This window comes from Mobula hypostoma, chromosome 17, assembly GCF_963921235.1.
Source record: "Mobula hypostoma chromosome 17, sMobHyp1.1, whole genome shotgun sequence".
Classification (NCBI taxonomy): Eukaryota; Metazoa; Chordata; class Chondrichthyes; order Myliobatiformes; family Myliobatidae; genus Mobula; species Mobula hypostoma.
The window spans coordinates 13367428-13394650 of record NC_086113.1 but is presented as its reverse complement, the minus strand read 5'-3'; the positions used below and the strand labels follow the sequence as shown (position 1 = coordinate 13394650).

The following is a 27223-nucleotide window of genomic DNA, read 5'->3' as shown; positions in this document are numbered from 1 at the left end:
TGGGATGGGGGAAGGGAGGGGGAGGGAATTACCGGAAGTTGGAGAATTCAATCTTCGTACCAAGGGGCTGGAGACTACCCAGCTGGTATATGAGGTGTTGCTCCTCCAACCTGAGTTTGGCATCATCATGACAGTAAAGGAGGCCATGTATGAACATATCCGAATGGGAGTGTGAAGCACAGTTGAAGTGGGTGGCTACCGGGAGATCCTGTCTGTTGTGGTGGACGGAGCGGTCCCCCAATCTGCATCGGGTTTCACCGATGTAGAGGAGCCCGCACCGGGAGCACCGGATGCAATAGATGACCCCAACAGACTCACAAGTGAAGTGTTGCCTCACCTGGAAGGACTGTTTGGGGCCCTGAATGGTGGCAAGAGAGGAGGTGTAGGGACAGGTGTAGCACTTACGCTTACAGGGATAAGTGCCGGGTGGGAGATCCGAGGGGATGGACGTGTGGACTGGGGAGTCGTGGAGGGAAAGATCCCTGCGGAAAGCGGAGGGGGTGGAGAGGGAAAGATGTGCTTAGTGGTGGGGTCCTGTTGAAGGTGGCGGAAGTTGCGGAGGATAATGTGCTGGATCCGGAGGCTGGTGGGGGTGGTAGGTAAGGACAAGGGGAACTCTGTCCCTGTTGTGGTGATGGGAGGATGGGGTGAAGGCCAAAGTGTGGGAAATGGAAGAGATGTGGGTGAGGGCATCATTGATAACGGTAGAAGGGAAACCACGATCCTTAAAGAAAGAGGACATTTGAGATGTCCTGGAACGGAAAGCCTCATCCTGGGAGCAGATGCGGCGGAGACGGAGGAACTGGGAATAGGGAATGGCATTTTTGCATGTGACAGGGTGGGAAGAGGTATAGTTGAGGTAGTTATGAGAGTCGGTGGGCTTATAGAAGATGTCAGTGGACAGTATGTCTCCAGAGATGGAGACCGAGAGATCGAGAAAGGGGAGAGAGTGTCCGAGATGGACCAAGTGAATTTCAGGGCTGGGTGGAAGTTTGAAGTAAAATCCATGATGAGGCTAAACTCTGGTTGGAGGCGCAACACCTCATATACCATCTGGGTAGTCTCCAGCCCCTTGGTATGAAGATTGAATTCTCCAACTTCCGGTAATTCCCTCCCCATCCCAGTTTCATTCTGCCCCTCCCCCAGCTGCCTATCACCTCCCTCATGGTTCCACCTCCTTCTACTACCTATTGTGCTTTCCCCTATTCCTTCTTCACCTTTCCTGCCTATCTCCTCCCTGCTTCCCCTCCACCACCCCTTTATCTTTCCCCTTACTGGTTTTTCACCTGGAACCTTCCAGCCTTCTCCTTCCCCCCTCCCCCAACCTTCTTTATAGGGCCTCCTCCCCCTCCCTCTACAGCCCTGATGAAGGGTTCTGGCCCGAAACGTTGACTGATCGTTTCCACGGATGCTGCCCGACCTGCTGAGTTCCTCCAGCGTGTTGTGAGTATCAAAGCTTTAGACTGAGTGATGGGCTTTTGGACACTAAGTGGATGTGGCGATCGGCCAGGTAAGCAGACAAGCACAGGAGCACCCATAATAATAGATAGTGAAGTGGGCACGAGGGGTTAAAAAGACAGCTTCTCTTGATGGGTGACTCCATCACCCTGATCAATGTTCTATCAAACCGAAATGCCTGTAATATTTTGAGCACTGTTTTCCTACACTTTGTTTTCCACCTAAAATCAGAATTTCTGAACGTTACTACTACAAGATACCTCTGGGGAGGTAACGTAAAGGTTTATTGAATTCTGATAGTTTGAAATGTCTCTAGTTATCTGAATATAGCATTTTGAAACAGCCTGTTCCCCAGGTTATGTGACTTAATTAAATTAACTTATATTGATGTGATTTTACAAGAGAGATTTCAAAAAATGCGGTTAAGTGGCCTACAATTATTTTTAAAGGGATCAATTATATGAGAATTGTCCTGAGGACAAATTACTTGGTGAATACTCTCTGGTCTTCTTCTGAAGCTCCCTCTGTAAATGAGTGTCTGGAAAATTGAATAAACATTGTGAAAGTGTAGTTATTGACTTCTATGAAGGATTAGCTAAATATGCAGCCACATTTATTGCAGAGTTTTATCTTGATCGATGTAGGAGCCATGTATCTGTATATTGTCTGTCTGTATTGTATTTGTGTTGCACATCCTCGCTGGATTAAGGTAATTTGTAACATGGGTTTGGGTGGCGCACAGCGTTGGGTGCCAGTTAAAATAAACAAATATAGTCTCCAGGTGACCTCCTTGGCAGTATAGAGACAGAGGGTGAGTAGGGAGAGCATATTTTTCATTAACCACCCATCCTTGTTTGAATTTGATCCAATTACGCCTGTTTCTGTTTTATATGAATTACAGATGAATCGAATGACTTTAGTGTTGGTGTGTAATAAGGAATAAACGATTTGGAATTCCATTAGTTGGAAGCGTGTCATACAATGCGATACCCCCTCATTTAGCTTGTCAGTAAATTTTAGTTTGCTTTTAGGTAGTTACTACAATGACAAAGTGTGAGGTTTCAGCATGTGAATTCCTCTCCGGCTCAATGTTCAAAACAAGCAGGAGCAATATAATTGCAAGCAAATCCTAAAACGCTGCACTTAAGAGGTAAAGGGTAGTGGTAAGTCTTTTGATTGTTTAAATCAAATACAGTTTTTAATTCACATTAATGTTTAGAGAAAATTAATATCTGAAGAAGCTTCGGTTATAGATTAAGGGGAATTTACTTAGTCTAATTGCTGTCCTAAACACCAGCGGCATAACAGGCAGCAAATAACTAATTAACTCTAATGTCCTTATAGTGAATAAATAGTTACAAATGAGAAAAAATGTCAGTTTGATGATTTCTCTCTAGAGCTTTTCTTGCCTCCTAGTAATTGTGTGAATAGGCTGAGTATTCAACCAAGTACCTAACAGGGTGAGTACCTAACAGGGTGAGTGCCTAACAGGGTGAGTACCTAACAGGGTGAGTACAAAACTGGGTGAGTACAAAACAGGGTGAGTGCCTAACAGGGTGAGTACAAAACTGGGTGAGTGCCTAACAGGGTGAGTACCTAACAGGGTGAGTACAAAACTGGGTGAGTGCCTAACAGGGTGAGTACCTAACAGGGTGAGTACAAAACTGGGTGAGTACAAAACAGGGTGAGTGCCTAACAGGGTGAGTGCCTAACAGGGTGAGTACCTAACAGGGTGAGTACAAAACAGGGTGAGTGCCTAACAGGGTGAGTGCCTAACAGGGTGAGTACAAAACTGGGTGAGTGCCTAACAGGGTGAGTACCTAACAGGGTGAGTGCCTAACAGGGTGAGTACCTAACAGGGTGAGTACCTAACAGGGTGAGTGCCTAACAGGGTGAGTACAAAACTGGGTGAGTGCCTAACAGGGTGAGTACCTAACAGGGTGAGTACAAAACAGGGTGAGTGCCTAACAGGGTGAGTGCCTAACAGGGTGAGTACCTAACAGGGTGAGTACCTAACAGGGTGAGTGCCTAACAGGGTGAGTACAAAACTGGGTGAGTGCCTAACAGGGTGAGTACCTAACAGGGTGAGTACAAAACAGGGTGAGTGCCTAACAGGGTGAGTGCCTAACAGGGTGAGTACCTAACAGGGTGAGTACAAAACAGGGTGAGTACAAAACTGGGTGAGTGCCTAACAGGGTGAGTACCTAACAGGGTGAGTGCCTAACAGGGTGAGTACAAAACTGGGTGAGTACCTAACAGGGTGAGTACAAAACTGGGTGAGTGCCTAACAGGGTGAGTACCTAACAGGGTGAGTGCCTAACAGGGTGAGTACAAAACTGGGTGAGTGCCTAACAGGGTGAGTACAAAACAGGGTGAGTGCCTAACAGGATGAGTACAAAACAGGGTGAGTACAAAACTGGGTGAGTGCCTAACAGGGTGAGTACCTAACAGGGTGAGTGCCTAACAGGGTGAGTACAAAACTGGGTGAGTGCCTAACAGGGTGAGTACCTAACAGGGTGAGTACAAAACTGGGTGAGTGCCTAACAGGGTGAGTACCTAACAGGGTGAGTACAAAGCAGGGTGAGTACCTAACAGGGTGAGTGCCTAACAGGGTGAGTACAAAACTGGGTGAGTGCCTAACAGGGTGAGTACCTAACAGGGTGAGTACAAAACTGGGTGAGTGCCTAACAGGGTGAGTGCCTAACAGGGCGAGTACAAAACTGGGTGAGTGCCTAACAGGGTGAGTACCTAACAGGGTGAGTACAAAACTGGGTGAGTGCCTAACAGGGTGAGTACCTAACAGGGTGAGTGCCTAACAGGGTGAGTACCTAACAGGGTGAGTACAAAACTGGGTGAGTACAAAACTGGGTGAGTACAAAACTGGGTGAGTACCTAACAGGGTGAGTACAAAACTGGGTGAGTACAAAACTGGGTGAGTGCCTAACAGGGTGAGTACCTAACAGGGTGAGTACAAAACTGGGTGAGTGCCTAACAGGGTGAGTACAAAACTGGGTGAGTACAAAACTGGGTGAGTGCCTAACAGGGTGAGTACCTAACAGGGTGAGTGCCTAACAGGGTGAGTACCTAACAGGGTGAGTACCTAACAGGGTGAGTGCCTAACAGGGTGAGTACCTAACAGGGTGAGTGCCTAACTGGGTGAGTGCCTAACAGGGTGAGTACCTAACAGGGTGAGTGCCTAACAGGGTGAGTGCCTAACAGGGTGAGTACCTAACAGGGTGAGTGCCTAACAGGGTGAGTGCCTAACAGGGTGAGTACCTAACAGGGTGAGTACAAAACTGGGTTCATCTGTTCACAGCTCTCAGCCTTCATCCTATAGCACATCCAATGATAAAATGACAAATTTGCAAATATGATTACATATGCAAAGCTAGCTTACAATTCAGAACATAACAACTAGGTGTAGCCCAATCAGTATTTGAGCCTACTCTGCCAGTTGATAGTATCCAATTTCGACCTCAACATTAGTTTTTCTGTATTTTGGAGATACAGGCCCTTCTGGGCCAACGAATCTGCACAGCCCAATTACACCCACTTGACTATTTAACCTACCAACCCCATACGTCATTGGAATGTGTGAAGAAATCGGAGGAAACCCACATGGTCACAGGGAGAATGTACAAACTCTTCACAGACAGCAGCGGAATTGAAGCCCAGGTCACTGGCACTGTAAAGACATTACACTAACTGTCATTGTGCTACTCTTAATCACATGGTGACAAGAAGAGAGAATGTCCTGGGTGCTGAGGGTCCTTAATAATGAATGCTGCCTTCTTGAAGATGTCTTCTCTAGTGAGTAGAGTTGTGCAAAGATTCGCAGACCTCTGAGAGAAGTGAGGCAGGACTTGATTGGGCCTTTCCATTTATTTGGAAAGGGATCAGTTAAAAATTGCAGTAATTCCAGCCATATTTGAAAACTAAAAATCTCATAGACTATAGAACAGTAGAGCACTAGTCAGGCCACTCAGCCCATGATGTGCTGATCTTGATGTCCTCTTTCCGTGTAGCATTCATATCCCTCCATTCCCATCATAATCACGAGTCTATCCAATAATCTCTTAAACTTCACAAAATGTCTGCCTCCACTGCTACCCTTGGTGATCTATTCTAGGCAGCTATCAGTCTCTGCTTAAAAAAAAAACTTGCACTTCACATTGCCTTTAAACCTCCAATCTTAAAACATGTCCTCTGGTGTTTGACATGTCTACCCCGGAGAAAAGATTCTGACAGTCTACACTATTTGTGCCTCTCTTAATTTAAAAAAACCTCTACCTTGTCTCCTCTCAGCATCCAACACTTTAGGAAGAACAACCTAAATTCACACAAATTTACAGCTTATGCCCTGTAATCCAGGCAGCATGCTGGTGCAACACACATCAAAGTTGCTGGTGAACGCAGCAGGCCAGGCAGCATCTCTAGGAAGAGGTACAGTCGACGTTTCGGGCCGAGACCCTTCATCAGGACTAACTGAAGGAAGAGTGAGTAAGAGATTTGAAAGTGGGAGGGGGAGGGGGAGATCCAAAATGATAGGAGAAGACAGGAGGGGGAGGGATGGAGCCAAGAGCTGGACAGGTGATAGGCAAAAGGGGATATGAGAGGATCATGGGACAGGAGGTCCGGGGAGAAAGACAAGGGGCGGGGGGGGGAACCAGAGGATGGGCAAGGGGTATATTCAGAGGGACAGAGGGAGAAAAAGGAGAGAGAGAAAAAGAATGTGTGTATATTAATAAATAATGGATGGGGTACAAGGGGGAGGTGGGGCATTAGCGGAAGTTTGAGAAGTCAGTGTTCATGCATGCTAGTGCACCTTTTTTTTGCACCGATTGCACAACCCTCCTATAATGGAACAACCAGAACTGACACAATACCCCAAGTGCAGTCTGACTGAAGTTTTATATTGCTGCAGCATGACTTCCTTACTGGTATACCCAACATCCCTACCAATGAAGGCAAACACTCCATACAACTTTTCCTACACTACATCGACAACTGCATTGGTGCTGCTTCCTTCACCCATGCTGAGCTTGTTGACTTCATCAACTTTGCCTCCAACTTTCACAATGCCCTCAAATTTACCTGCTCCATTTCTGACATCTCCGTCCATCTCTCTCTCTCTCTCTCTCTCCCCCCCCCCTCCCCTCACCCCTCACCCCTCCCTCTCCCTTCGGACAGCTTATCTACTGATGTATATTATAAAGCCTCTGGCTCTCACAGCTACCTGGACTATACCTCTTCCCACCCTGTTACTTGTAAAGATGCCATCCCTTTTTCTCAATTCCTCTGCCTCCACTGCATCTGCTCTCACAATGAGGTTTTTCATTCCAGAACAAAGGAGATGTCTTCCTTTTTCAAAGAAAGCGGCTTCCCTTCCTCCACCATCAACGCTGCCCTCAACCGCTTCCATTTCGCACATATCTGCCCTCAACCCATCCTCCTGCCACCCCACCAGGAATGGGGTTCATCTTGTCCTGACCTACCACCCCAGCAGCCTCTGTGTCCACCACATAATTCTCTGTAACTTCTGCTGTCTCCAGTGGGATCCCACTGCCAAACACATCTTTCTTTCCCCACTCCCACCCCCCATTTTCTGCATTCTGCAGGAATTACTCTCTACACGACTCCCTTGTCCATTCATCCCTCCCCACTGATCTCCCTCCTGGCACTAATCCTTGCAAGCAGAACAAGTGCCACACCTCCTCCCTCACTACCATTTAGGGCTCCAAGCAGTCCTTACAGGTGAGGCGACACTTCACCTGCGAGTCTGTTGGGTCATCTACTGTATCCAGTGCTCCCAGTGTGGCCTCCTCTATATCAGTGAGACGCAACGTAGATTGGGAGACCACTTCGCCAAGCACCTAAACTCCATCCACCAGAAAAAGCAAGATCTCCCAGTGGCCACCCATTTTAATTCCACTTCCCATTCCCATTCTGATATGTCAGTCCATGGCCTCCTCTATTGTCGCAATCAGGCCACACCTAGGTTGGATAAGCAACACCTTATATTCTGTCTGGGTAGCCTCTGATCTGATGGCATGAACATTAATTTCTCGAATTTCTGGTAATGCCTTCCACCCTTTACCATTCCCCATTCCCATTTCCCTCTCTCTCCTCATCTCCTTACCTGCCCATCACCTCATTCTGGCTCCTCCCCCTTTTCTTTCTTCCGTGGCCTTCTGTCCTCTCCTATCAGACTCCCCCGTCTCCAGCCCTGTATCTCCTTCACCAATCAGCTTCCCAGTTCTTTACTTCACCCCTCCCCTCCCAGTTTCACCTATCACCACGTCTCTTCCTCCCCTCCCCCACCTTCTAACTCTGACTCCTCTGCAAAATTGCTAATCCTCCCATCGACATTCTCATCCAAATCATTGAGTTATCACAAATAACAGAGGTCCCTGTGGAAACCTGTGGAACATCACTGGTCATGGTCCTCCAACTTGAACAATAGCAAACAAGAGAAAATCTGCAGGTGCTCCAGGCCCAAGCAACACACAGAAAATGCTGGAGGAACTATAGAAAGGAGTACAGTCGACGTTTCGGGCCAAGCTCCTTCGGCAGGACTGAGAAAAAAAGCTGAGGAGTAGATTTAAAATGTGGGAGGACGGGAGAGAGAAACACTAGGTGACAGGTGAAACCAGGAGAGGGGGAGGGGTGAAGTAAAGAGCTGGGAAGTTGATTGGTGGAAGAGATACAGGGCTGGAGAAGGGGGAGTCTGATAGAAGAGGACAGAAAGCCATGGAATAAAGAAAAGGGAGGGTGCAGGGGGGAGGGCGATGGGCAGGCAAGGAGATAATGTGAGAGGGAAAAGGTGATGGGGGGCACTACCAGAAGTTTGAGATCCGGCAGTGGATAAAGTAGCGTGCAGGCCCATTACAGGCGGCGGAGAGAAAATCCTGGAGTTGTGGAAGTGGTTGGGATAGATACCTCCTCACAGCAGAAAGCGTGGCATGTGGAACGCGGTGAGTAATAGCGTTCACTGTCTTCTACGGGCAAGCCGGTTCTGAATCCAAAATTGCAATTTATCCTGGACCCCAAGTGTTTTTGTCTTCTGAATCAACCTACCATGAGGGGCCTATCAAATGCCTTACTGAAGTCCATGTAGACAATGTCCACTACCTTACCCTCATCATTCCCTTGGACTGCCTCAAAAAAAAAACATTTGCTACTCTCTAACCCTCTGGAGCCTTGCCTGGTATACGTGAGGACACAAAGATCTTTGACAAAACCCCAGTATTCTAGGATATCGGCCATCAGGCTCTGAGGACCTATTCCTTAATACTTTTCAAAATACCCAGCACTCTCTCTTCCTAACACATTAACAAGTCCCACTCTGTTTTCACTATCTTCCAATTATTTCTCCTCAGTAAATGTCGACCCAAAATACTCATTTCGACCCTCAGCCACTTGCCCTGACTCCAAGCACAAATTCCCTCCTTTATCCTCGAGTCAACCTACCCTGTCCTTCATTATTCTCCTTTTCTTAATGTAAGTATCACATGCCTTCAGACTTTCCTTCATCCTGTTCACCAAAGACATTTTATGTCCTCTTTTGACCTTCCCAATTGTCTGCTTGAGCACTTTCCTGCTATCTTATATAGAACATAGAATATTACAGCACAGTACAAGCACTTTGGCCCAACCTTTTAACCTACTAAGATCAATCAATTTTTTTTATGTTTCTCTTTTTCCCTGACTAAATTTAGGACCTCTTGGGTCATCCAAAGTTCCTTTACCTTATCTCATTTCACTCCCCCACTCCCTCCCCCTACATCTTGTCCTACAATCTTTCATTCTGCGGAACTTAAAATTTACTTATGCACTCAGGTCAAGATCAAATTTCAGAAATGAATTATGCTTCAGCGTTAGCTGTGCAATATCCAGCTACTTTGCATACGATGAATAAAGTATCCCAATATTATTCATTTCTTAAAGCTGCCTGCTCTGCTGTGGCACCAATTGTGTAGATAATGTTGATGGACAAAACCTTTTGAAATAAGTATATAAAATACAGGAAAAGGTGAACAAGTCACTCAATATCAGGGAATATGTGTGCAGCTGTGATATTGTCCCCGACTAGTAGAGCAACTCCCCCTCCACCCCACACTTACCTTGTCCTCTACCTTTTCTAAAACTTCGAAAACCTCGTACATTAATCACCCATTCCTTCCCTTCACTCAACCATGTTTCAGTAATGGTCACAACATCGAAGTTCCACGTATCGATCCAGGTAGGGCACCTTGGTAGGGCAAATACAAGGAGACAATACACTGTTAAGGGAAAGGTCCTTAACAGCGTTGCTGAGCAGAGAGAGCTTAGGATCCAGGTTCATATCTCCTTGAAAGTGGCTATAGGTGGGGAGGAGAAGATGGCGGCGCGACGCAGCGTGCGCGGCCGCTCCGAAATGATATCGTATTTGTTAAATAGGTACTGTGCACAGTCCTGATTTGATGGAGATAGACGTGAGAAGCACGGAGGAATATCTGGAGAAACTCCTGAAATGCCCGCTTCACTGCCGTTGCTACTGTGCGATTGAGAATCTCCGGAGGGGAAGGCCCCAAATCCTCGGCTTTGCCTATTGCCTGTTACCTGGGCCGGGATCGAAGCGCTCGGCAGAGGTGGTGCTCGGTGCTCGGTGTCGGAGGCTCAAAGTTTTCAGACGGACTCAAGAGTCGGCTGTGGTCGGGTGCTGCATCGGCAAGTTTACGGCGCTGGAGGTTCATGGCAGGAAGAGAGTTTCTCTTCCTTCTACCGTCTGCATGAGATGTTGGGACTTTCGAGAGACTTTGAGACTTTTTTTTTACCATGCCCATGGTCTGTTCTTTATCAAATTATGGTATTGCTTTGCACTGTTGTAACTATATGTTATAATTATGTGGTTTTTGTCAGTTTTTTTAGTCTTGGTTTGTCTTGTGTTTCTGTGATATCATTCTGGAGGAACATTGTATCATCTCTGAATGCATGCATTACTAAATGACAATAAAAGAGGACTGCATGTCCTCATAATCTAATCTAATGTTTTAAATTCATCACCTTTACCCATAATACTCCTAGCATTAAAAGACACACATTCAAAGTATCTGATCTATCACACCTGTATTTCGATTTTGCTTTTCAATACTTTTCTTGACATAAGACCATAAGATATAGGAGCATGGCTGATCCATTATTCCTCTCAGGACCAAGTTCCTGCCTTCTCCACATATCCCTTCATGCATTGATCCATCAAGAATCTATCAACCTCTGCTTTAAATATACATAAAGACATGGCCTCCACAGATGCCTGCTTGTGTCAATGAATTCCACAGATTCACCACTCCATGGCTAAAGAAATTTCTCTCTGTCTCCAAACTAAAGGATGGCCCTCTATTCTGAGGCTGTGTTTTCTGGTCCCAGACCCTCCCACCATAGGAAACATCCTTTCCACATCCACTCTATTAAGATAGGTTGAAACTTATTCGATAGGGTTTAATGAGGTCACCCTTCATTCTTCTGAATTCTAGTGAATACAGGCCCATAGCCATCAAAAGCTCTTCCTGTGACAAATCGTTCAATCCTGGAATTATTTTCATGAACCTCCTGTGAATTCTCTCCAGTGTCAGCTCATTCTTTCTAGGATAAGGGGCCCAAAACTGCTCTCAATACTCCAAGTGAGAACTCACCAGTGCTTTATAAAGCCTCAACATTACATCCTTCCTTTTATATTCTAGCCCTCTTCAAATGAATGCTAACATCACATTTGCCTTCCTTGCAAGATTCAACCAATGTATCAATCTTTAGGGAATCCTGCACAAGGGCTTCCATATCCCTTTGCACCTCAGGGTTTTGAATTTTCTCTCCATTCAGAAAATAGTCTACCCTTTTTTTTCTTCTATCAAAGTACATGACCATACACTTCCCACGCTGTGTTCCATCTGCCACTTCAAAGAAATCCAACAGATTTGTCAGGCGAGCTTTTCCAATGCTGACTACGGCCTATTTTATCATGTGCCTCCAAGTACTCCCAAACCACATCCTTTAACTATCGATTTCAACATCTTCCCTACTGAGGACAGACTAACTGGCCTATAATTTCCTTTCTTCTGCTCTCTCCTCTCTTGAAGATATTTGCAATTTTCCAGTTTTCTTGAGCCATTCCAGAATCTAATAATTCTTTATTAATTCATTATTAATACCACCACAATAACTCCAGCCTCCTCCTTCAGAACCCTGGGGTGTACACCATCTGGTCCTGGTGATTTATCTACCCTCAGACCTTTCAGTTTCCCAAGAACTTTCTCCCGAGCAATGGCAACTTCACACACTTCTGACTCCAGACACTGTTGAAATTCCAGCATACTGCTCCTGTCATCCACAGCAAAGACAGATGCAAAATACAAACTTTTGTACTTACTCAGTTCATCTGCAATTTCCTTTCACCCATTACTACCTCTCCAGCATTGTTTTCCATGGGTCCAATATCCACACTCGCCTCTCCTTTACATTTTATATATCTAAAGACACTTCTGGTATTCAGTTTAATATAATTGGCCAGCTTACTTCCGTATTCTATCTTAATGACTTCAGTTGCTTTCTGTTGACTTTTAAAAGCTTCCCAGTACTCTAACTTCCCACAAATTTTTCTCTATTATATACCCTCTCTTTGGCTTTTATGTTGGCTTTGACTTCTTCTTAGCCATGGTTGTGCCATCATGCCTTTAGAACACTTCTTTCTCTTTGGGACATATATATCCTTTGCCTTCTGAATTCCTTCCAGAAATTTCAGTCATTGCTGCTCTGCCGTCATCACTGCCAGTGTTCTTTTCCAATTAATTTTGGCCAACTCCTCTTCCTACCTTCCTGACATATAACTTCCAGTCCGATCCTTCCCTTACTGAACTGGTACTCCGGTTCCCAGCCTCCTACAAATTTAGTTTAAATTCTCCCAAGTGGCATTAGCAAAACTCCCAACCAGGATATTGGATATTGGTTCAGCCTTCCAAACTACTGAAGTCAGGCTAACTGGCCTATAATTTCCTTTTCTCTTAAAGATTGGAGAGGCATTTGCAATTTTCCAATCTTACAAAACCACTCCAGAATCTAGTGATACTTAAACGATTATTACTAATGTCTCCACTATCTCTTCGGCTACCTCTTTCAGATAAGTCACCTGGACCAGTTATTCAGAAAATTTGCATTGGGACTCAGCTAGAAGAGCTGTTGCTTCACAGTGAAGGAGACCCCAGCTCGGTCCTGACCTCAGGTGCTGACTGTGTGCAGTTTGCATATTCTCCCGATGATGCTCTGGTTTCCAACAAAGTCCCCAAGTGGTGTAGTTTGGTGGGTAAGTTGCCTCTTGTGTGCAAGTGAACTGCAGAATCTGGGGCAACTTGTTGGAAAAATTGGGAAGAATAAAAAATGGGATTGATATAGGATTAGTGTAAATGGGTGGGTGATGATTGGTGCGGACATAGAGCCTAAATGCATTTTTCCATGCTGTCTCTCTATGACTCTAAGTGAAAACCATCTTGCTATAAGTAAACTAACTGAAGTTTATTCCTTTAGAAAATTATTTCAAGATCCCATGCTTATTCAAAAAAATTTTTGAATTTATGTTAAATATTTGCATAACGTATTTGAGCTCGGTGGGTTAATTGACCTCTTGTTAAATTGCCTTTGTGGTAGCTTAGCGGTTAGCATAACAATATTACAACTTAAGGCTGGGATTCAATTCCCACTGCTGTCTTAAGAAATTTGTACATTTTCCCTGGGACCGCATGGGTGTTCTCTGGGTGCTCTGCCTTCCTCTCACATTCCAAAGGTGCAAGACACTGTTGGTGTTAATTTTGCATGAGCCTGTTGACCATCACCAATTTTGACAGATTTTTTGTGGTAACAGGCCCTTCTGGTCCTACAAGCCTGTGCCACCCAATTACCACCATGTGATCAATTAACCTACTAACCCAGCTGTGGGAGAAAACCAGAACACCCGGAGGAAACCCACATAGTTACAGTGAGAAGGTACAGACCCCTTACAGGAAGCGGGAATTGAACCTGGTCACCGGCGCTCTAAAGAACTACGCTAACTTCTAGGCTACCATGCCACCCCAAAGATGCAATAGAGGAAGCATTGTATTCAGATGCATCACAGCTTGGTATGGCAACTGCTCTACCTGAGACCGCAAAAAACTGCAGAGTTGTGGACAAAGTTCAGCTCATCGCAGAAACCAGCCCCCCACTCCCAAGACTCTGTCCGCACTTCTCACTGTCTCAGTAAATCAGCCACCATAATCAAAGACCCCACCCAGCATCCCATCCTTTTCTTCCCTTCCATCAGGCAAAAGATACAAAACCCTGAAAGCGTGTACGATCAAGCTCAAGGACAGCTTCTATCCCATTGTTATAAGACTACTGAATGGCTCTCAATTATAATAAGATAGATTCTTGACCTCACAACCTGCTCCATTAAGGCCCTGCACCTTATTATCTGCTTGTAGAACACATTCTCTGCAAATATAATGCTTTATTCTGCACTTTTTGTTTATCCTTGTACTACCTCAATGTACCGATTTGATCTAATGATCTGTATGAATGGCATGCAAAACTATTTTTTGACTGTACCTTGATATATGTGACAATAATGAATCAATTTACTAATTATCTGAAAATGGTGAATTTATTGTAAGTCTTGAGAGCTGCCATAATACTAATGGCACTTTTAGTAATAGACTAAGACAACTGTGCTACTCCAAAGAGCGCTATTAAGGTCATCCTTACCTTCAGACATTAGGCTCTATAATGGGTCAACCTATAGCCGGGGAAGTGATGACTTATTTTTTATTCTTTCTTGCTTCTCTTCTAATATTTGTACATCTGTGACCTTGTAATGCTGCTGTGACACTGTAATTTCCTTTGGGATCAATGAAGAATCTATCAACCTATTCATTACAAAATTCAGACTAATGACTGTCTGTCTTTACTTATCGATGATAATTGGATTGATTGATTTACATCGCGTGATAACAGGCCCTTTTGGCACAACAAGCCCATGTCACCCTATTACACCCATGTCACCAATTAACCTGCTGAGCCTCACCCCTTTTGAATGTGGATGGAAACTCACACAGTCACAGGGAGAATGTACACACTCCCTACAGACAGTGACAGAATTGAACTCGAATCTTTAAATGCCAGTTTTATTTTTTTTCCAGACTCAGTATATAGCCTAACATAATGAAAAATGTAGGAAAATCAGACACACACCTCAAAGTTCAAATTAAATTTATTATCTAAGTATTATATCTAGAACCATAGAACCATAGAAACTACAGCACAGAAACAGGTCTTTTGGCCCTTCTTGGCTGTGCCAAACCATTTTCTGCCTAGTCCCACTGACCTGCACACGGACCATATCCCTCCATACACCTCCCATCCATGTATCTGTCCAATTTATTCTTAAATGTTAAAAAAGAACCCGCATTTACCACCTCGTCTGGCAGCTCATTCCATACTCCCACCACTCTCTGTGTGAAGAAGCCCCCCCTAATGTTCCCTTTAAACTTTTCCCCCCTCACCCTTAACCCATGTCCTCTGGTTTTTTTCTCCCCTTGCCTCAGTGGAAAAAGCCTGCTTGCATTCACTCTATCAATACCCATCATAATTTTATATACCTCCCATTCTTCTACGCTCCAGGGAATAAAGTCCTAACCTATTCAACCTTTCTCTGTAACTCAGTTTCTCAAGTCCTGGCAACATCCTTGTAAACCTTCTCTGCACTCTTTCAACCTTATTTATATCCTTCCTGTAATTTGGTGACCAAAACTGAACACAATACTCCAGATTCGGCCTCACCAATGCCTTATACAACCTCATAATAACATTCCAGCTCTTATACTCAATACTTTGATTAATAAAGGCCAATGTACCAAAAGCTCTCTTTACGACCCTATCTACCCGTGATGCCACTTTTAGGGAATTTTATATCTGTATTCCCAGATCCCTCTGTTCCACTGCACTCCTCAGTGCCTTACCATTAACCCTGTATGTTCTATGTTGGTCTGTCCTTCCAACATGCAATACCTCACACTTGTCTGTATTAAACTCCATCTGCCATTTTTCAGCCCATTTTTCCAGCTGGTCCAAGTCCCTCTGCAGGCTCTGAAAACCTTCCTCACTGTCTACTACACCTCCAATTTTTGTATCATCAGCAAATTTGCTGATCCAATTTACCACATTATCATCCAGATCATTGATATAGATGACAAATAACAATGGACCCAGCACTGATCCCTGTGGCACACCACTAGTCACAGGCCTCCACTCGGAGAAGCAATTCTCTACCACCACTCTTTGGCTTCTTCCATCGAGCCAATGTCTGATCCAATTTACCACCTCTCCATGTATACCTAGCGACTGAATTTTCCTAACTAACCTCCCATGCGGGACCTTGTCAAAGGCCTTACTGAAGTCCATGTAGACAATATCCACTGCCTTCCCTTCATCCACTTTCCTGGTAACCTCCTCGAAAAACTCCAATAGATTGGTCAAACATGACCTACCACGCACAAAGCCATGTTGACTCTCCCTAATAAGTCCCTGTCTATCCAAATGCTTGTAGATTCTGTCTCTTAGTACTCCCTCCAATAACTTACCTACTACCAACATTAAACTTACTGGCCTATAATTTCCCGGATTACTTTTCGATCCTTTTTTAAACAACGGGACAACATGAGCCACTCTCCAATCCTCCGGCACCTCACCTGTAGACAGCGACATTTTAAATATTTCTGCCAAGGTCCCTGCAATTTCAACACTAGTATGTATATGTTACTATATATCGCCTTGAGATTTATTTCTTGGAGTCACTTATGCAAAAAATATATACAATAGAATTATATAAAAATACACAGGAGACAAAGACTGCCATATGCCACTGTGCAAAAGAACACAAAACTGTGGCTGAGAACAAGGGTTGTCAAGAGTCCTTGATAGTAATCAAAGAATCAGTTCAGAGAAGTGGTGATTGGAGTTATCCACACCGGTTCAGGAGCCTGACGGCTGTCTGGTAATAACTGTTCCTGAACCTGGTGGTGTGGGACCCAAAGTTTCTGTAACTCCTGTCTGATGGTAGTAGGGAGAAGAGGGCGTGGCCTGGATAGTGGGGGTTTTTGATGTAGTAAGAAGCTTTCCTGAGGCAACACTACATGTGAGTGTGCTTCAAGAGTGGGGGGGGGGGCTTTACCTGTGATGGACTGGGGTGTGTCAACCACTTTCTGTAGCCTTTTCTGTTCCTAGGCATTGGTGTTGCCAAACCAGGCTATGATGCAAGCAGTTAGAATACTCTCATTGCACTCACCAAATACTGTATTCCTGTATCTCTTTTACTGAAGAAACATTGGTTCCATTCTTTGACTGATATTTGCACCCAGCTCCTTTTTATTCCCAACTGATACATTCAGCTCCGAGCAGTAGGATCTGCACAGAGCGGATCTATCCTTGGACTAGCAAGTAAGTGCCATTACAAGGTAGGCACAGCAGCACCTCTGCTTTCTTACTCATTTCTTTCTTAGAAGTTTGCACAGGTCTGACATGTCATTTAAAACTTTGACTTACTTCTATAAATTCACCACGGAGAGCATCCTGGCTGGTTGTTACACAGCCTGACATGGAAACACTAATCCCAAGAATGGAAAATCCAGCAAAATTTAATGTATACAGCCCAGTCAATCACAGGCAATCAATGAGCACATCTACAAGTAGCACTGCCACAAGAAAGCAGCATCCATCATCAAGATCCCTGACAATCCCTTCTTGCTGCTGTCATCGGAAAAGCATAAGGCCACACCCAGTTCCACTCCTGTATCTAACAAACTGTCTACTGGGGCTACTTCAGTTTACATTGATTCGATAAAAGTTTTTCAGTGTATATCAGTGCCTATGACTATAATAAACCATTTACCAATCAATGAATACAGAAGAATAAATAAAGATAACTTCCTTTTCTGCCCCAACAGAATGAGACTGTGTTTGTACAAGGCACTGGGGGGGCCCTCTAGAGAATAATTCTCAAAGTAAATGTATTATTTTTATGTCACTATATAGAACCTTCAGATTCATTTTCTTATCGGCATACTCAATAAATCCAATAACCATAATAGAATCAATGAAAGACCGCACCAAGAGGGCGGAGATCCAACATGCAAAAGTCAACAAACTGTGCAAATACTAAAAGAAAGAAAAAATTAATAATAATTAAACAGGTAATAACAAGAACATGAAATGTAAAGTCCTTGAAAGTGAGTCCATATGTTGTGGAAACAGTTCAGTGATGGGGCAAGTAATGTTGAGTGCTGACCCTCATCTCATTCTCCATATTTCTCCGTTCTACAACTCTGCCTCCTGTGTACCATTCCCCCGCAATACTCCAGGATTCATGGTAGAAATCTTCACTCCATTATCCAGAATTACTCTTCCACACCCTCCTTGGCACTGGTGAAGGGCTTCAGCCCGAAACATCACCATAGGTGCTACCTGACTTGCTGAGTTCCTCCAGCATTTTGCACATGTTACTCTGGATTTCCAGCATCTGCAAAATCTCTTTTGTGTTTATATTTTTTAATAGTTTCTTTGGAGTTAATAATTTTAATTTTTTAATAGTTCTTTGGAGCGGGCATGTGGCCAAGTGGTTAAGGCATTAGACTAGCGACCTGAAGGTCGTGAGTTTGAGCCCCAGCCAAGGCAACGTGTTGTGTCCTTGAGCAAGGCACCTAATCACACATTGCTCTGAGACGACACTGGTGCCAAGCTGTATGGCTCCTAATGCCCCTCCCTTGGACAACATTGGTGTCGTGGAGAGGGGAGACTTGCAGCATGGGCAACTGCTGGTCTTCCATACAACCTTGCCCAGGCCTGCGCCCTGGAGTGTGAAGACTTTCCAGGCACAGATCCATGGTCTCGCAAGACTAATGGATGCCTTTATTATTTGGAGTAAAAACTAGCAAAATAGTACATAGGAACCAGTAATGTGGGCTTCCAGAATACTTTAATAAAGTGCCACACAAGAAATTATTGGACAAAATAATAATGCACAGTATTGGGTTAATATACTAGCAGGGACTGAATAATGATCAGGACCTGGAGAGATGGAATAAGTGATTCATTTTCAGATTGAAAGGCTGTGTCAAGCTGTAAGTCTCTGCAGTCAGTACTGTGGTCACACATGTTCACTATCCACAGATTTACATAAGGGACTGAATGTACAGGTGTCCCCCACTTTTCGAACGTTCGCTTTATGAAACCTCACTTTTACAAAAGACCTACATTAGTACCCTGTTTTCGCTTTCAGAAGGTGTTTTCACTGTAACGAAGAAAGGCAGCGCGCGCCCTGAGCAGCCGCTCTCCCCTGGATTCAGAACGGCATTGCTTAAACACGTTTCATTGAGCAGCCGTTAGCAAAATGAGTTCTAAGGTGTCGGGAAAGCCTGAAAGAGTAAGGGTGTTACACCTAGCGTAAAACTTGACATAATTAAGCATTTCGATCGTGGTGAACGAAGCAAGGACAAAGTAAGTTTGGCTTGTGGAAGCTGACGAAGATGATGTTGAAGAGGTTTTGGCATCCCATGACCAAGAACTGATAGATGAAAAGCTGATGCAATTGGAAGAGGGAAGGATAACAATTGAAACCGAATGCAGTAGCGAAATGAACGTGAAGCAACTGCATGAGATTTTCACTGCAATGATAAAGTACGACTTTAATTTTGAAAGGGTACGTAGGTTTAGAAGATATTTGTAGGATGGTTTGAGTGCTTACAAATGACCGTATGATAGAAAAATGTGCGAGGCTCAGCAGTCAAGCAAGCCTTCCACATCAGCCACAGCAGACGACAAACCTCGACCTTCGACATTGAGGCAGGCAGACATAGATAAAGATGACCTGCCTGCCCTGATCGACGATGAGATGACACCCCCCGTGTCCCACTACCCCAACCCCCGGGCTCCGGACAGATACTGTACCGATTTGCGGAGAATGCAGCGGTAGCCAGGAGGCACACAGCACATCTTTTAGAAAAAAGCCGAAATAAACATGCTAATTAATTAGGTGCCGCCTAGCACGTAATTGTCGGCCCAGATCAGAGGTGATGCAATTGGAAATCGGCACTGATCTGGGCCGACAATTACGTGCCGGGCAGCACCTAATTACCGCTGTACCCCTGCATGCTTCGTGGCAATGTATCGCTCGGCGGCCTGGAGGGTGGGGGCCACTGCACCACCCAACCTGCGACGACTCAGCCTAACACACCATCATCAGTGTGCTCGGCGCTGTCTTCCCGATTCCCGTAAGTGATACTACACTGTACATACATTATTTCTACTTTATATAGGCTGTGTATTTTTACGTGTTATTTGGTAGATTTGGCAGCTTCATAGTTTAAAGGTTACCGGAGAGTGCATTTATGCCAACAGCGCTTGCGTGAGATTTTCTGCCGGGAGCACTTGCGTGAGATTTTCACTATGGAGATCTGTGCAGGCAATTGTTGTAGAGAAGTATTTCTACTATATATAGGCTGTGTATTTATCATATCATTCCTGCTTTTACTATATGTTACTGTTATTTTAGGTTTTATGTGTTATTTGGCATGATTTGATAGGTTATTTTTGGGACTGCGAACGCTCACAAAATTTTCCCATATAAATAAATGGTGATTGCTTCTTCGCTTTACGACATTTCGGCTCACGAACTGTTTCATAGGAACGCTCTACCTTCGGATGGCGGGGGAAACCTGTATCTAAGTTTGTGGCAGATATACACTGGGTGGCAGTGTTGGCTGTAAGGAGAGAGACGGGCAGGCTACAGGAGAATACAGACAGAGTATGTGAATAGACAAGGATGGGGCAAATGGAATGTAATATGCAAAAGTATGAAGTCATCCACTTCAATAGAAAAACAGGAACTCAAGATTATTTTTAATTGATGAGATTGAAAGATGTTAATGTTTAGAGAGATCTAAGTGTTGTAAAGAAATCAGCAATTTACAGACACTTGCAAATTTCCACAGGTGTGTGGTGCCGAGCATTCTGTCTGACTGCATCACCGTCTGGTGTGGAGGCGTCAATGCCCAGCATCGCACGAGGCTGAAGAGGGTTGTAGACTCAGCCAGCTTCATCACAGGCACAACCCTCCCTGCCACCAAGGACATCTTCAAAAGGTGATTGCCCAAGGAGGTGGCATCCATCGTGGACACTACCGTGGCTGACAAGTGAAGTCAGAGCCAAAGTAAAAGCAAAAGAGAGGGCATACAAGGGAGCCAAAGCTAGTGGGAAGATAGAGGATTGGGAAGCTTTTAAAAACTTGCAGAAGGAAACTAAGAAGGTCATTAGGAAGGTGAATTATGAAAGGAAGCTGGCGACTAATATCAAAAAAGATACTAAAAGCTTTCTTAAGTACATAAAGGGTAAAGGATAGGACCAATAGAAAATGACCCTGGAGATATTGTAATGAGAGACAGAGATGGCAGAGGACCTGAATGTGTATTTTGCATCAGTCTTCACAGTGGAAGATATCTGCAGTATACCAGACATTCAAGAGTGACAGGGAAGTGAAGTACGAGGGGTGATTGATAAGTTCATGACCTAAGGTAGAAGGGGTCAATTTTAGAAAGCCTAACACATTTATTTTTCCTACATTTATACACTTAGTTCAGCAGTTGTGAAGCATAAGGATCCTTTCTTTGAAGAAGTCGGCGTCTTGGACCTCCAGAAGTGGTCCACAGCAGGGGTAATTGATAAGTTCGTGGCCTAAGGTAGGAGATGAGTTATTAACTTCAAACTTTTTGCATTTTCACTCAAAGAGTTGAACTGCACGTGCATGTAACAAAAGCTGTATAACTCATCTTCTTCTGCCTTAGGCCATGAACTTATCAATTACCCCTGCTGTGGACCACTTCTACAAAGAAGGGATCCATATGTTCCATGACTGCTGGACTAAGTGTGTACATGTAGGAGGGGACTATGTTGAAAAATAAATGTGCTAGGTTTTCTAAAATTGACTCCTTCTACTTTAGGCCACAAACTTATCAATCACCCCTCGTATGTGCAATGAAAATTACCACTGAGAAGGTTCTCAGGAAGCTTAATGGTCTGAGGGAGGATAAATCTCCTGGACCTGGTGGAATGTACCCTCAGGTTCTAAAGGAAGTAGCTAGAGAAATTGCTGAGGCATTAACAATGATCTTTCAAGAATTGATAGATTCTGGCATTGTACCGGATGACTGGAAAATTGCAGATGTTACTCCACTATTTAAGAAGGGTGGAGGCAGCAGAAAGGAAACTATAGAGCTGTTAGCCTGACATCAGTGGTTGGGAAATTGTTGGAATCAATTGTTAGGGATGAGATTACAGAGTACCTGGAGGCACATGACAAGATAGGGCAAAGCCAGCATGGTTTCCTGAAAGGAAAATCCTGCCTGACTAACCTACTGCAATTTTTTGAGGAAAATACAAGCAGGGTAGACAAAGGAGATGCAGTAGATGTGGTGTACTTGGATTTTCAGAAGGCCATACGAGCCCATGGAATTACAGGGAAGTTACTAGCATGGGTGGAGCATTGGCTGATCGGCAGAAAACAGAGAGTGGGAATAAAGGGATCCTATTCTGTCTGGTTGCCGGTTACCAGTGGCGTTCCACAGGGGTCGGTGTTGGGACCGCTGCTTTTTATGATGTATGTCAATAATTTGGACTATGGGATTAATGGATTTGTGGCTATATTTGCCGATGATACAAAGATAGGTAGCGGAACGGGTACTGTTGAGGAAACAGAGATCCTGCAGAAAGACTTAGATAGTTTAGGGGAATGGGAAAAGAAGTGGCAAATGAAATACAATGTTGGAAAGTATATGGTCATGCACTTTGGTGGAAGAAGTAAATGGGCAGACTATTATTTAGATGGGGAGAGAATTCAAAATGCAGAGGCAAAGGGACTTGGGAGTCCTTGTGCAAGATACCCTAAAGGTTAACCTCCAGGCTGAGTCAGTTGTGAAGAAGGCGAATGCAATGTTGGCATTCATTTCTAGAGGTATAGAATATAAGAGCAGGGATATGATGTTGGGCTCTATAAGGCACTCGTGAGACCACACTTGGAGTATTGTGTGCCGTGTTGGGCTCCTTATTTTTGAAAGGATATATTGAGATTGGAGAGGGTTCACGGAAGATTCATGAGAATGATTCCGGGAATGAAAGGGTACCACATGAGGGACGTCTGGCAGCTCTTGGGCTGTATTCCCTGGAGTTCAGGAGAATGGGGGGGGGGGGGATCTCATAGAACCATTCCAAATGTTAAAAGGCCTGAACAGATTAGATATGGCAAAGTTATTTCCTATGGTAGGGGAGTCTAGGACAAGAGGGCATGACTTCAGGATTGAAGGACGTCCATTTAGAACAGAGGTGGGGAGAAATTACTTTAGTCAGAGGATGGTAAATCTGTGGAATTTGTTGCCACGAATGGCTGTGGAGGCCAAGTCATTGGGTGCATTTAAGGCAGCGATAGATAGGTTCTTGATTAGCCAGGGCATCAAAGGGTATGGGGAGAAGGCAGGGGAGTGGGGATGATTGGAAGATTTGGATCAGCCCATGATTGAATGATGGAGCAGACTCAATGGGCTGAACGGCCTACTTCTGCTCCTATATCTTATGGTCTATCATGAAGGGCTCTCACCATCCAGGACATGCCTTCTTCTCATTACAACCATCAATGAGGATGTACAGGAGCCTGAAGACACACACACACACACAATGTCTTGGGAAGAGTATCTTACCCTCTGCCATCAGATTTCTCAATGGTTCATGAATCCCTGAACACTACTATTTTGCTCTCTTTTTGCACAATTTGTTTATTTTTACAATGATTGTAATTCATAATAATTTTTATGTGTTGCACTGGTGTGCCTTTTTCGTGATTGTATCAATATGTTGGGCCCAGGAGAGATCTTCTGAGATGTTGACTCCCAGGAACTTAAATATACTCACCCTTTCAAATGCTGACCCCTTGACCCTGGTTTCTGATGAACCCTCTCTGATTTTGCAGTAGTCATACCTGATGTTGCCGTCTTCACAGAATTGTTCTTTGCATTGCTGGGTCCTTAAGGGCAAAGCTTGGAGCAAGCTTTAGAGTGCAGACAACTTATGGAATATGCAAAGGTTTTGTGTGTGGACATCACTGATGTAAGGTAATGAAGCATTTACTTGCTGAAAATCAGCTTGTAACTGTTATAAATTGGTATATATACTAATATGTTAAGACAATGCCATTCTCAGTGACCATGCCAATGGCAATAACAGGTGTGAGGAAATTATTGCTGTTCCATAGTGGACGTGTTGTAAAATGATGACATTCACTATTATTTGCCAATGTAAACTACATTATTACTTGGAGTGTAAATAGAAATAATATAAGTTTTGAAAAGTACCATTGGCTTAACCATGTCCAGAAACTGAATTCCTTTTTTGCATCATCATTCCCTGTGTTAGAAATGTAATGGGCCATGCTTTGAGTTTTTAACAAAGTGCTGAACTAGCAAAGTTCAAAGCTTAAAATAAATTTATTATCAAAGTACATACTGTATATGTCATCATATACAACTTTGAGATTTATTTTCTGGCGGGCATTCACAATAAATACAAAGAAACACATTAGAATTGAAGAAAAGCCACACACAAGACAGGCAAACAATCGATGTGCAAAAGACAATAAACTGTGCAAATACAAATAAATAAGTAAGCAATAAATATCAAGAACATGAGTTGAAGAGTCCTTTGAAGTGTGTGCATGAATTGAGGGTACAGTTCAGTGTTGGGGTGGGTAAAGTTGAATGAAGCTGAACCCCTCTGGTGTAAAAGCCTGATGGTTGAGGGTTATAACTACTCTTGAACTTGGTGGTGTGGGTCCTGAGGTTTCTGTACCTCCTTCCTGATGGCAACAGAAGAGAGCACGGCTTTCACGGTGGGGGTCCTTGATGATGGAGGCTGCTTTCCTGCAACAGTGCTCCCTGTAGATGTGCTCAATGGTGGGAAGAGCCTTACCCGGAATGGATTGTACTGTATCCACTACTTTTTGTAGGATTTTCCAATCAAAGACATTGGTGTTTCCATTCCAGGCCATGATGCAACAAGGCAATATACTCTCCACCACACGAGGTTTGTCAGTTTTAGATGAAATCCTGAATCTTCATAAACTTCTAAGAAAGTCGAGTTGCTGTCGTATCTTGTTTGTAATGCTGGACCCAGGACAGATCCTCTTAAATCACAATGCCAAAGAATTTAAAGTAGCTCAGCCCTCTCCACCTCTGATCCCTTGCTGCGGACTGGCTCATGGACTTCCAGTTTTCTCCTCCTACAGCCAATAATCAGCTCCTTGATCTTGCTGGTATTGAGTGAGGGGTTGTTGACTTTGGTTGTCAGCCAGATTTTCAATCTCCCTTCTATGTGCTGATTCATCACAACCTTTGATTCGGCCAGTGACAGTGGTGTTGTCAGCAAACTTGAATATGGCACTGGAGCTGTGCTTAGCCTCATAGTCATAAGTACAAAGTAAGCAGAGCAGGGGATTAAGTGCACAGCTTTGTGGTGTACCTGTGCTAACAGTGATGGTGGAAGAGATGATGTTGCCAATCCAAACTCACTGAAGAAGTGAGGAAATCAAGGATTCAGTTGCACAAGGAAGTATTGAGGCCTAGGTCTTGAAGCTTATTGATTAGATTTGAGAGGATGAGAGTATTGAATGCAGAGCTGTAGTCAATGAGATACATCCTGATGTATGCATCCTTGCTATCCTGCTGTTCCAGGACTGAGTGAGGAGCCAATGAAATGGCATCTGCCGTTGACCTGTTGTGTCAGACCTAGTCACTGAGGCAGGTTACTACGTTCTTCTTGGGCACTGGTGTAATTGAAGCCTGCTTAAAGCAGGTGGATAACTCAGACTGCCGAAGTGTGAGTTTGAAGGTATCAGTGAATACTGCAGCCAGTTCATCACACAGGTCTTTAGTGCTTGGCCAGGTACCATGTCTAGGCCAGATGCTTTCCGTGGGTTTATCTTCCTGAATGATGCACTCACGTCGGCTTCAGACACTGAAATCACGGGATTGTCGGGGGTAAAGGAAGCAGGTAAAAATTGATGTATATTCTTTAAATACTCTTAAAAATATCAACTGACCTCTAATTTAATGTCTCTTTAAACAGCTTTCATGTTGGAGGTTGCAGTACTGATCTACAGGCATTTGTTGAGGCCACAGCAGATTCACGTATTGTTTTTGATACTGGAATATGTTTCTTTTGAAGTTTTATATATTGAATGGAAGACATTTTTACAAATAGCCCAAGGATGCGGCCTAGAAGACGAGCACACAATTGGGGTTCTGAGGTTTTGTGGCCCTGGGTACAAGCTGATTCCACGCCGGTGATGCTGACTGAAGAGTCACAGGAGAAAACGGAATATCGGGAACGGCGGATCAGCTGTCAGAGGTTTCTGTACTCAGATCGTTCTCTCTCTCATTGGTGGGGGAGAGTTTGCTGTCGATTTTCGAGTTGGAGAACTCACAGAAAGCGACGTGGCAGACTTTAACACTGGAAATCAGCAAGTGTTTCTTTTTTGTCTTGTTAGTCTCTCCTCTTGCTGTGTGACATCTCTCTGCCCCTTTGTTAGGGAGAGAGCCTGTGGCATGTGAACGATTAATTTTTGTTGTACTGCAGATCATGGTCTCTCTTGGGTTGGGGGCTTTGCTATTGCTTGCTTGGTGGATGGAGGGTACTGATGCTTTTTGTAAGTGGGGAGGAAGGATCAATGCTCTGCTGCTGCTTGTGTGTGGGAGGTGGGATTGGGGGGGTCTTTGGGGAGCTAATGTTTTTACTGTTACTCATTCTTTGGAGTACTCTTCTGCCTCCATAAATGAATGTGAAGAACAAGAATTTCAAGTTGTATATTGTATACATTCTCTGATATTAAATGGAGCTACTGACTTATTGAAATGCAACTGTCATAAGAATGAAAGTTGCCAGCATGAGTTGTTAAAGCACTTATTTTAAATAATCAGTTTGTTAAAATAATGAAATATCAATTTGCATATGAAGATTTATTATGAAAGTTGCATTAATTTGGTTTGACCTATAACTTTAATAGGTGCTGCCATCACATTTTATCCAATTCCATCTAGGACAATTTGCATCCATACTTTTTTTCTGGAAAGAGTAGTCTTTTCAATAATGATTCGACTAAATTATTTGGGCCAGTTGGAATCTAATTAATGGTGCAGTAGTGACAAGCTAAAATTTGGGATGTCCTTTGGTGTCAGTGATGCTTTTGTATTAATGCACATGACAGTAGCAGAAAGTGATAAAGTTTGCATGGAAAATGCTTGCTGGTAATGAGACAATATTATGCAAATATTAGATCTTTTACATCTGTTCTCCAGGTGAGCCCTGGATTTCACATGAACCTACTTGATATTAGTGGTGGTGTTCCTGGCTCTGAGGATGGTGGAACAATTGACACTCCCACTGTAAGCATCTTACCTATTATACAGGCATGGGAGTTTTGAGATTTCTAATTATTTGCAGGGCTTACAGTGTAATGTTGTTAAATTATATAACGGTTCTTTAAATTATTTGCTGTAATATTTTAATAGTTTTGTTGGATTAAATACTATTTTCTGTTTTATCTAGCTTTTATTAACTGTTGTTGTTTTTGGTCATTTCCACATATAGATATCATATAGTCATCTCAACACAT

General features: G+C 43.8%; 1 protein-coding gene across 1 annotated transcript in view; it reads left to right on the top strand.

The window, feature by feature from the left end:
- LOC134357858 (apoptosis regulator Bcl-2-like) overlaps positions 1-25796 on the top strand; it is a 176834-nt gene extending 151038 nt beyond the window's left edge. The window contains exon 2 of the mRNA XM_063069578.1: positions 25678-25796. Coding sequence (XP_062925648.1) covers positions 25678-25704 — 27 coding nt within the window. The 3' untranslated portion in view covers positions 25705-25796. The remainder of the gene's footprint in view (positions 1-25677) is intronic.
- Positions 25797-27223: the final 1427 nt, after the last annotated feature.